A 12,762-nucleotide genomic window follows, 5' to 3' on the forward strand; every position below is an offset into this window, starting at 1 on the left:
ACCGATCTATAACCATCACTTTATAGAAGTCTTAGGTATGGTTACAGAGCGATCTATAACCATCACTATATAGAAGTCTTAGGTATGGTTACAGAGCGATCTATAACCATCACTATATATAAAAGTCTTAGGTATGGTTACAGACCGATCTATAACCATCGCTATATATAGAAGTCTTAGGTATGGTTACAGACCAATCTATAACCATCACAATATAGAAGTCTTAGGTATGGTTACAGACCAATCTATAACCATCACAATATAGAAGTCTTAGGTATGGTTACAGACCCATCTATAACCATCGCTATATAGAAGTCTTAGGTATGGTTACAGACCTATCTATAACCATCCCTATATAGAAGTCTTAGGTATGGTTACAGACCGATCAATAACCATCACTATATATAGAAGTCTTAGGTATGGTTACAGACCGATCTATAACCATCACTATATATAGAAGTCTTAAGTATGGTCACAGACCGATCTTTAACCATCACTATATAGAAGTCTTAGGTATGGTTACAGACCGATCTATAAACCTATCCCATTGTATTGTCTGTCTACGCGAACCTGCGACATTCAAATCTGTTCGTTCCATTTCCCCTTATGCCTTTATCAAAGAGTAAGAATTAAATCCAGAAGGATTTCCCCAATATTATTATCAAAGAGCAAGAAATTCTGAATGACAATTAATGTGAACTTCTATCTTCAATGAAATTTCTTTCACCAAAAAAATGAAAGAGACATGATCTGTAGTAATTTTGAATAAAACGGATATTCATAAAAGTCAACTACCCCTAAACCCCACAGAAACCTGTTACCATTGGAAACCCGACATGAGCAACAACATTTTAAACAACATTTTAAACCATGACACACATTCAATAATGACATCATTTGAGAAAACCAGAGAAGGAAACAAATGTCAAAGGCAGATTTCAGCAGTTGACAATCCGATTAATGATTGCTCCCTAAAACGTCTGATTTGCAGGTCTTTGTCGAGAGTAATCCTAGAGAGAAGGAACTGAACTTCAGTTAATACCCTTAATTACAAGGCTGCATTCCCATCAAACTTAGCTCTATCAATGAGTGTTATGGCCCTGAATCTGTCAATATCTAGGACATTGACTGCGGAGAATTAGGCGTTAATTACACAAAAACGCTAAATATAGCCTCTATCACTCAACTAGGATGTTTGAGGCAGATTTTTTTTCGTATTTAACACTTCAATCCTGTTTAGAGTCGGATATCCAAAACAAAATTAAAGGTCATTTATTTATAGACCAGTATGCTGACATGCCTGTTACTGTATACACAGTCATTCATACACATGCATCTGATCTGTCATTCTGCCAAACATTTTACAACTGCATGAGTGTGACGTCACACTGTTCTAGATGCAGAATCATAGTTTGAAAGGGATACTTTGAAAGCTCAGAATTAGGACATTTTTATTGTACATCGAGGGGAGTATTGCCTTGGAACAGCTGTTGTGCACTGCCAATAGTTTATCCCTTTATCAGAACACAACCACATGCAATAATTCAAGTAAGTATTTTACAAGGAGTTATTCTACTCTGCCAGCTGACACCATAAAAAGACCTACAATCTGCCTTCAACACAATGTCAAACATCAAGTTGAAACCTTGATTTCTAGATCGTAATCTTAAACCAATTCAAAACATTCTGATTTTCTTCAAGATTTCATTTACAACACTTTTGGTTCTGGGCACTCTACATGTGTTGTCTTGATATATTTATTAGGGCAATATAGCATCTATCTGGTCCTAACATATATGAAGACAGAAGGTTACTTTAACTGGTCCCAACACTTCAGGGCAACTGCTTATCTGTTCGGTTCAAACTCTAAAGGACAACATTACATTTGTCTCCTCCTAACACCTCATGAACTCATTCACCCCTGAAGACACATTTGAACTCTTCCAATTCAAAGGTTGGAATAGTCCATTATGAAATTTCAGGGGTGAATGAGTTAATGTAACAGCCTACTTTTCCCGACACCCAAGGATAATAGAATACATGTCCAGTGCTTAAACATCTCTGGGAAAATATTCCACATTATTCCTGCCATGCATGGAGTAAGTGTAAAGTGCACAATGTTTACATCAAGCTGTATCAGAACAAGTTCTAGATAAAAATTTGTTTACATCAAGCTGTATCAGAACAAGTTCTAGATAAAAATTTGTATATTTGATTACCTTATACAAACATCATTCATATCTACAAAATGCCAGATATATTGACTGGTGTTGTCATTGACTTGAGGATGATACTGACCTTCTCTGGACATGCCAACTGAAAAGCATTTCTTCAGCCGACAGTACTGGCAGCTGTTTCGTGTGAAGGGCGTGATTTCGCACTTCTCTTCGTTTGAGCACTTATGGGTCATCCCTTGGGTAATACAGCGACGGAAAAAACCCTGCAAGTTTATTAAACAGACATATAGCCATTACCATATATATATATAGGCAACAATATTATGCACAACATTTTTTGTTACTTGTATTGCAAAAACCACAGATGCCGGCTGAATAAATGACCTGGAATATTCTTCGCTATATTTCATAGGACAAGGTTGTTGATTGAGCTACTGGTCTTTCCAATGGATTTTTGTGTAGGCCAACTGAGCAAGCTGATTTTGCCAACAACATGTCATCTACGAGTGACTTTCCTTTTGAATACATGTATATTCAAAAGCACATAAGACCATTTTTAAATGGTACAGAAAAAAAATTTGAAAACAAATACTGTTTTAGCAGTCCAGCTGGTAAGCCAGAAAGAGCCCTATCATTTACCCCTAAGCTGACCCATAAAGTACAGGGACAATCGGGTCAATCAAGTTATGTTCTAGACTGGCTATCAGCCTTTAAGGTTTTATGATGAATTTCCCAACATCATTTTACTACTAGCTTATCTCCCTAGTTTAGAACTTAGAATCAGACATCCAAGTGATAATTTTTTTTTCTAAATAATTCAATATTCTATAGACGGGGGGGGGGGGGGCAGTCTAGTTATGTTCCTTAAAGCTTGGATTTACACAATGTACATCAACAATGAACTGGGCTTCCTGAGTAAAATGGTAATACTGTCAACACTCGAAACATATTAAAAACCAATGTTGATGAATGTGCAGGGAACCTGATGTCACCATAAAATCATAACCATTTATATCAATTATTGTTGCCGTGGTAACTAGACCTTCACCTAACTTATGACCTTCGCATCTCAATCTGAGTCAGCAATAACATCGTACCATATTACATAAACACATTTATTTTGCAATGGAAAGTATTTATCTTTAAATGTGCCATTTGTTCATTGTGTATTACTATTAAACTAGTTTTTATATTTTATTACAGAATAACATCATTAACAACAACAAGAGGCCCAGAGGACCTGTATTGCTCACTTGGATAATAAAGCAACCATGGGAAATTATTCTTATTACATAAAATCCCTCCAATGGTACAGAAGAAGGAGTTTTAAGATTTAAACCTTGAATTACCCTATTGGGCTTCGGAACTCTCAGCACCCAGGAAGGCCTTACCCTTCGATTATACAAAACTAAGACGCCTTTGCGCAAGCATGCTCCAGACAAAACTAGGACATAACTCGTCCCTATGGTAGAAGAGAGATTTTAAAGGTTTACCTCTATTTCCCCTATTCGGCCCCATCCCTCTGCCCCCAGGGGGGCCAAACCCAACGTTTATACAAAATTGAGTCCCCTTGGCCCAAGGATACTCCAGACTAAATTAAGATAAAATCCCTTTATCCCTACAGTAGAAGAATGATTTTAAAGGTTTTAAACTCTATTTCCCCCATTGGGCACCGCTTCTCTGCCCCCAGGGGAGCCACACCCACCATTTACACAAAATTGAGTGTCCCTGGCCTAAGGATGCTTCAGACCAAATTTAGCCAAAATCTACTAGGTCGTTCAGGACTATTAGCATTTTAAAGGAAAATTTGACGGACGGACGACGGACGCTGCAGTTTGGCATAAGCTCACCATCAGGGTCCTGCTGACCAGGCGTGCTAAATCATCGACTTGATTGCTAGTTCAAATATATGGGAGAAACGATAACATTGCACAATCCATTTCACTTGGCTTGTGGAACATTATTTTGGTCATAACGCAATTAATATTTAACCATTGCCTGCTGAATCATCGGAGGAAAAAATAAACATAAAAGAAAATTCTGCATAAATTCCGTATAAAATGACAATGTAAAAAGAAAAGGATTGGATGGTCTTACATTTTCAGTGAGTAATTGTAAACAGATTAAAAATTCTAAATTTAATGTAAATTTATAAGACTGTGTAAATGTCTAAAGTTTTTCTGGAACAATACATGACCAAAAGTTAAATGAAATATGTATTGAACAAATTCTGTTGAACAAGCATCCATCGACAATTGTGTTATTGCTAAAATAACGTTCCATTCGAAAGAGAAACCAAGACGAGTACAATGCCTTAATACCATAACATCAATGTTGATTTGGAATTTCTTGACATGCAGTTGCTCAATGAAAAGATGCAATTTGAAAATTTGTCTATTCTGAGTGGTAGTTATAGGTCCCTGTGGTATTGAGATTTGATCAGGTATGCTGCACATATAAAACAGATATTATCACTAAACTGTGTCTGACACATCTACATAAACAGCTCTAAAAATAGACACGTAATCACGTAAACCCCGGACGTAACATGACATCATCATGAATACCCATTAAAAAAGAGTACAACTGATGTCTGTCTGGCTTATCGGTCTTACACGGGGAAGTTTCAGTCGTCTCTCAACTTTTAATCTCCAACCTTCGTTAGTCAATGTCTGTAACGATGTCATATTTAACTCATTCACCCTTGAAGACACACATTTGAACCCTTCCAATTCAAAGGTTGGAGTAGTTCATTATGAAACTTCAGGGGTGAATGAGTTAAAATTAATATATCAGGATAATACCCACAGGTACAGAAGTCAGTGGAGGCGAACATTTATACTCAAATTGACGCCACATGTGAGCAATGTTATTCCAATTAATCAATTTAAATGATGATTACCTGCTATTTGTGTTTTCTTTACGACTAATTGATCATGATTTTCTACAATCAATCATGGTTTGACTACAACATGAAAACTGTCATGAGTTACATGTAGAGATTTGGAGCAGACTTCAAAACTGGTTAAATGAACAATTTTACTCATAAATATCTCCGGAAACTACATACAAACAACACCTATGCCCACAGCTAGGTATTACAAAAGTATTTTACCCATTTTGGTAAATACTTTTTTTTTTTGATCAATGACCACCTGATTGTTCAAGAAATAGTATTGATTTGATAGATTGTGATTTTTTCAAGCTTTTCTCAATATGCAAGTTGTTTACGAGATATCACCATTAACTAGTTTACTTGTAATGTGCTAATGACTTTGGCCTGAGCAAACCTACACGTTTTCTCAAAGATCTGACATGTTTTCAAATAAGATGTATTGAATTCAAGACTTTTTTAAATGCATGAAAATGTTTTTGAGCAAACCTACTCATTTTTCTCAAAGATCCGACGTTTTCTAATAAGATGTATGTATTGAATTCAATATTTCTTAAGGCAAGAATTTTTTATCAACAAGCACATTCAACAAAATATTTTATGCTGATAATTTTTTCATACTATATAATGCTGATCATTTTTTGCCGTACTTTAAACTTTTTTACCCATGACAGCAAATATTAGTACACAGTGTACCATAATTACATAGAAGTCACAGGTGAAGGGTAAAACCAACACTGGGCTAACAAGCCACAGGTATTCAGTACTGCCAAGCTTAGTTCAGGTACTATTGTGAGTGTTTATTTGCCATATATTTCTAAACGTACTTAACAGTTACCTACCTTACATCCCTCGCAGGAGTCGACACCGTAGTGGTACCCCGACGACTCATCCCCACAGACCTTACAGGTGGGTGCTCGCACTCCACACTTAGCTGACATCGCTTGCCTCCCAGCTGCAGGTTGTCTGTCAATGCAAAACATGAACATACTGTATAAGATCAATCAAACTTTATATTCTGAATTAAAATCTGTTTGATTTTCATAGTCTTCAACATCTTTTGTATGTTTATGTAAAGATTAGAGATAATTAGGCTTTCAGGTATTCTCATACATGAAATCTGTATAAACTTTTATCTAAGCTTATTTGTTCCAGTCTTCTCAGCTGTAAATGAGTATGTGGCTGGGCAGTGCTAGAATTGTTGAAAGCTAGCTGTTAATGGCAGCTCCGGCTGTATGCTCCCCAGGCAGTTAAGAAAGATATTGGCTGGTTGCAAATTAAGGCCCAATAACCACAGATAATAATTTGTGAACCGCTTTGAGACGACCTACGAACTAGGTTGTGATAAAGAGGTATACATATAAGAACCTCGAATTATCAAAATCTGTTAAGAAATGAAGTTGCCGAAGAGTAATACACTGAATTGGTTTGATGACAATCGATGTATTCCGTCTTGTCGTTTTGCAGAGTTATCTTCTCTTGAGAGCAAGAATTGATTGTTACGTCCTTTGTTTGTGAGAGGAACGTCATCAATTTTTGAGAAAACGACGTAATTTTCTCACACAAACCAATGATGTAACAATCAATATCTGCTCACAAGAGAAGATAACTCTGCAATATGCAAAGACGGAATATAGCAACAGTGACCTTGGCCATACCCTGAAACACAAACAGGTCCGAGGGATTATTATACCTGCATGACCATTGTTTGAGTTTTGAACAAAATCCTTCATGAAATATACTGAATTGGTTTCTGATAGCAACGGTGACCTTGGCCTTGACCTTGGAATCCTGAAACAAGAACCCATCCGAGGTATTCTCATACTTGAATTCTGTATAAACTTTGATGAATGAAGTAGCTGATAATAGTGAGGACAATGAATCAGTTGATGATTTTCTATAATTTGTTCAGCAACAGTTGCCTTTGCCTTGACCTTGGAACCTAAAACACATATCTAGAGATGTCAGAGGTATTCTCATGCTTGACCTTTGTATCAAAATCTGTGAAAGAATAAAGTTGCTAGAGTGTTAACATATAATCTCGCCACCATGCCACCACAAGGGGACCAACATGGGGAACAAACACTATATGCCCCCCTCCCAGTTTTACGATAGCGGAATAAAACCATAAGGCACCTGTTAAGTGGTAAAAGTATGGGGAGATCTGTGTATTTTGTATTGGTCATGATGAGATCACTACAGTTAAATCTGCATCACTAATTAATTTAATGCCAATATCAATTTACAAGGTTTGCCTTAATTGAGACAAACATTTGATCCTGATTTTAGGAGGTTTAGAGGCCTATAGGGTCAACACCAGTTTTTAGTTTGGTGGTCGGGTGGTGCAGTGGATAAGTACACTGTCACCAAGACAGCCAGAGTTTGAGTCCCCAATCTGACATGAAAAGGTCAAGGGTCACCTGCTCGTTCATAATTGTTTCATAATTGTTGTAAAATAAAACTCTTTATTTGTATACATAAATATTTCTACCAGTTTCACCTGACGGTGACACCTACCATTACAAACCATGGTTCAAACCCTCCGTTATATTGTACCGGCAGGAAATCTTAACACATGCACCAACATGAATTTTAAATTTGTGCATTGCACACCAGAATACCTGAGTCATGTTATTGAATTGATTTAAAATAATTTACATGTTACATACAGAAGAGGTTAATGTGGTAAAGATAAAGAATATACAAAATGCTAAAATCGTGGTTAAATTCAAGGCTAAATGCATTAATATATAAACAACCTACAACACAGTATCACATGACAATGAACAAAAATCTATATTATATTTACAAGGGCTTCAAGTACAGCTGACACCCAACTCAATATTTACATAATCTGTCATATTCAGGCAGAGATCAACAGGATACAAGCCATCTGCCCCTGTTTCCCCGGAGTTATGATCTAATTATAATTATACGTCCTGAAAATAATATACCCTCCTTTAGGCCTTCCCTATTGCCACTTATTGTACATATATCCGAGGCCTCAGATTTAAACCTAGGCCTTTCCTATTGCCCCTTATTGTACATATATCCTGAGGACTCAGATTTAAACCTAGGCCTTTCCTATTGTCACTTATTGTACATATATCCGAGGCCTCACATTAAAACCAAGGCCTTCCCTATTGCCACTTATTGTACAAATATCCGAGGCCTCAGATTTAAACCTAAGCCTTTCCTATTGCCACTTATTGTAAATATATCCTGAGGCCTCAGATTTAAACCTAGGCCGTTCCTATTGCCACTTATTGTACATATATCCGAGGCCTCAAATTTAAACCTAGGCCTTTCCTATTGCCACTTATTGTACATATATCCTGAGGCCTCAGATTTAAACCTAGGCCTTTCCTATTGCCAATTATTGTACATATATCCGAGGCCTCAGATTTAAACCTAGGCCTTCCCTATTGCCACTTATTGTACATATATCCCGAGGCCTCAGATTTAAACCTAGGCCTTTCCTATTGCCACTTATTGTACATATATCCGAGGCCTCAGATTTAACCTAAGCCATCCCTATTGCGATTACTGCACATACACAATGCATATCTATCTAAGGCCTCGGATTTAAACGTAGGTCAGCCCATCTCTATTGTCACTTACTGAACATATATCTATCTAAGGCCTCGGATTTGAACGTAAGCCATCCCTATTGTCACTTACTGAACATATATCTATCTAAGGCCTCTGATTTGAACGTAAGATAGTCAGGCCATCCCTATTGCCACTTAATACTGCACATATATCTATCTAAGGCCTCGGATTTGAACGTAGGTCAGTCAGGCCATCCCTAATGCCACTTAATACTGCACATATACCTATCTAAGACCTCAGATTTGAACAAACTTTCAGCTCCCTAAGCTGTAACATGTCCCCCGTCCGGACAGTTCTGGGGTTTGATACTTAGGACCAGGTGTTAATAAATCTTCTACATAAGTCCTGATAAGACATGATATTATCAACAGATTATCTAAAGAGTACTTATAATAACATCTGCCCAATCTCAACTCTCAGGGTAAGATTCCCCAATCTCACCCACAAAAGGCTGGCAGATAACTATATTCTTAATTGTGAAGAATTACCTCAATCAAGGAAATGATAACGTTTATCCCACAGCTGAAAGGGAACTGTTTGGTAAAATATTATGCTTTATTTATATGCCAAAGGCCTACTATGAACATTAGTTTATCTTACTGTAAAAGTAAAATGTTAAATTATTGTCATCTGCATGACATCAGAGAAAACCTGCAGATTGCCTAGAGTCTAGGGTGGGACAAGGAAATCCAACACCGACAAATTCATCATCAAGGGTAAGAGAATGTCACACAACATTTTCAGGGTCTTGTCATAAAGGCCATGACTGCAGATGCTCTTGAAATTTTGTCCATATGCAAGCAATGAAAATAAATCTGTGAGAACTTGGAGTGATCAACTGTTTATCATCTACAACCATTGCTATATATATATTAACTTTATATTTTATCAATCATAAAAAGTTGACTATCTACCATAACTTACAAGCCAACTTTTAGTGAGTGATCTCCCAAGTCATCGTCACAGACAAATGTAAACAAAAAATACATGTCTGCACGGAGGAGTTACAATCAAATGTATATATTCTATTAGCTTGTGATTCAATTTTGCCAGTAGATATTTCCAGGCACTAGCAAAGGTTTGTTAGTGACAAAAAAAGTTAATTTCAACCCTTGCTTCTTCTTAGGTATTCTCGTACTGACAACCAGTATCAAGTGTAGTAGAGATAATCCTATTTTCAGTTGCCACTTATAAACGAAAATAGTCAATGGCTACTTTGGCAACCGATATCTTGAACCATGTAATAAAACAAAAACCTTAAAGTGGAAATTCCAAAAGATAATTGTTAGAACAAAACTAGAACTTTCATACCGAGGATAACTAATAACCCCCCCCCGCAAAAACTACATCATTTAGTGACCTTGGGGTCAACTATTAACTTACTACTAAAGTGGGAACTTTTTCGAGATATTTTAACTCTTTACACATAGGCCAAGTTTCATCGGTAGAGCAAGTTTTCCAGACAAGTTATTTCACATAAAGGGTTGTTACTCCCCTAAAAAAAGTGCTGAAATCTGAAATTAAAATGCCGATGCACAACTACATAATATACTGATCATTGAAGTGAAGTTAAAATAAAATCTGCCTGTTAGTTAAGATGGAGTTTTACGGACAATTTACTGCAGACGATTAAAGTTCAACAGAATATGATCCAAGTTAACCCTCTCACCCTTATTTAACTTTAGTAGACTCTACCATTCATTTATCTGGTTGAAAGGGTTAACGAACCAATGTCTGCCTGACCATACTAAGACAAAATAAATTAATTTAAATAGTTTTGGTACTCACTGTTCCGCAGTCTGCATAATAGTCTTGTAAATAGCAGTGTCCTTCATACAGATAGTTTACACAGAAACAGGGTGAGGTGTTACAATATGTCCATTCTATGTGATTGTCATCATTATATATACCTGTAAGTACAAAATGACACCATTATCATACAGGGCTTATTAATCATCTAGTTTATATAACATTATAAATAGCACCACTATTAGAGGCCTAGCTATTATGGATACTGCCTTCTTATGGATGTTGCCTTCTTACTGTGAAACTTATCTAAACAAAAGGCAACCATTCAATTCAATTTATTACCAAATGCACATTGCATATAGGCATATAAAAATATACCTATTGATCAATACTTCACAAACATCTTGTACAATGGCGGAGGACATATACAATAGATTTAATTCAACACATAATAATCACAAATTCATGAAATATAACACATAATAATCACAAATTCATGAAATATTTATAAGTTGGGAAAAATCTAAAGCTTTTCCTAAGGTTACTTAGGAGACTCTTATGAAGCATAATTTAATTGTTTATGAAATTATACAAATAAGCCTTTAGCTAGCCAAATTTTTAGGAAATAACAAAACTTCAAAGTCAATCATACAACCTCAACATGAAGGTAGAACGATTACTATATATTACATAATGAAATGAGATTATAACTCTTTGTTAAGTAAAGGACATAGATCTCAATCACATTATACCGTAACAAGACGCTTACAGCAAGACTTTGATACAGCTTATACACATATATTCATAATATTGCCACTTCTCTCAACAGTTTCTTGAATCAAGTACTTACTTAAATTTCTAATCAGTTTTAAAGTTTTGCTAGACAGTAACTCTAGCTCTACTTAAACACCGAAGGACGAATACGATAATATGGCTTGATATAAGATAATCTTAATTCTAGAAATGAAACTCATCCTGGACATTTCCAAGATCACATAAAGTACACAATCTCTGGTTTCGAGGCACTGCATAATATCTATCTGTCTCTATATTAAGGTTATGTGCTTGCATTGCAATCTATATTTCGCAAGAACACATTTATATTTTCTAAATAGCAGTTTGCAAAATACCATTGTAGATCAAAACGGTCAACAATGTGTTTATACAACAAACATAAGAAGATAGAAGATGTCTTGAACATGATTCTCATTTGCTGAATAAAAGTAACCTTTATAGGTTGTATAATAATAAAAAATATTTCTCAATTGGTACACATTGTGCCAACCACATATCTCCAAAACCCAACATACACAAATCACATCTCCGATGATAAACCCAATTTGCTTTATAATTTGGTTTCCTTTTATAAAACTCTTAAAAGTTCATCATAACAGGCCCTCAAAATACAGTTACCAGTCTTTAAATATTTGCAGCCAGTACTTAACTCATTCACCCCTGAAATTTCATAATAAACTATTCCAACCTTTGAAATGGAAGGGTTCAAATGTGTTTTCAGGGGTCAATGGGTTAACAATAGCAATCATGCTGTATATGCAAAGGATAACAAACAAGTTCTAAATACACCGTGGCATTATTTACTGTTTCCCTGACACCCAATAAGGTTTTCAAAAATACTAAATGTTTATTTTCAATCTGCGGCCTGTACGTCGTACATAGGAGACGATTTACCATGCAGCTTTACACATGACTTAACACTCTCGTATACAGATTGAATACAGCATAACTAATCAGAATCCAAAAAACTTGGGCTGAAGGTTTACAGTTTCTGGAGGTTTTAAGGTTATAAAGGATTTTGTTTACAAAGGTTGCACTGAAGTACTGTAGTATAACAAATTTTAACTTTGTGCGTTTCGTATTTTCCATGAATCGGATCAACTCAAAAACTAAAATACAGGTGAAACCAAAATTTTGAAAATTAAGTTTTTAACAATCCTTACCTTTTTTTTACTTTTCTATTCTTAGATCATCAGGGAATCTGTTTTGATAATCTAGTTTTTTAAAGCCAATAATAATGACAGCTCTTGGTGACACCTTTAACATTTTCATGCTTTTCTGTATACCAACTGAGATTATATATAAAATTGATTTTAAACTTTTAATTTATTCCCCCCCCCCCCCCCCCTGCTAAATTCCATTAGTGCTGCTATATACAGCAGCTGCAACTCTGTTGAATGATTTGTGATAAATGCCTCAAGTGAGTATATATATATACTTGAATTATCAACCAGGGATTGGAGAAAGCTTGTAAGATTTATTGAGCACTTATATTCCACACAGGATGTAATAATTTTGGGGAGCAGCATTCTGAAT

General features: G+C 35.8%; 1 protein-coding gene across 4 annotated transcripts in view; it reads right to left on the minus strand.

Annotated features, from left to right (window-relative positions):
- LOC110464951 (nuclear receptor ROR-beta-like) overlaps positions 1 to 12,762 on the minus strand; it is a 52,743-nt gene that overhangs the window by 12,902 nt on the left and 27,079 nt on the right. For all 4 annotated transcript variants that reach the window (XM_021520446.1, XM_021520448.1, XM_021520445.1 and 1 more), the window contains exons 2-4: positions 10,471 to 10,592; positions 5,913 to 6,036; positions 2,299 to 2,440 (exon numbers count right to left, since the gene is read on the minus strand). In XM_021520446.1, the coding sequence (XP_021376121.1) occupies positions 2,299 to 2,440; positions 5,913 to 6,036; positions 10,471 to 10,517 (313 nt within the window). In that variant the 5' untranslated portion in view covers positions 10,518 to 10,592. The remainder of the gene's footprint in view (positions 1 to 2,298; positions 2,441 to 5,912; positions 6,037 to 10,470; positions 10,593 to 12,762) is intronic.

The sequence above is a fragment of the Mizuhopecten yessoensis genome, unplaced genomic scaffold (genome assembly GCF_002113885.1).
Source record: "Mizuhopecten yessoensis strain PY_sf001 unplaced genomic scaffold, ASM211388v2 scaffold11043, whole genome shotgun sequence".
Taxonomy (NCBI): Eukaryota; Metazoa; Mollusca; class Bivalvia; order Pectinida; family Pectinidae; genus Mizuhopecten; species Mizuhopecten yessoensis.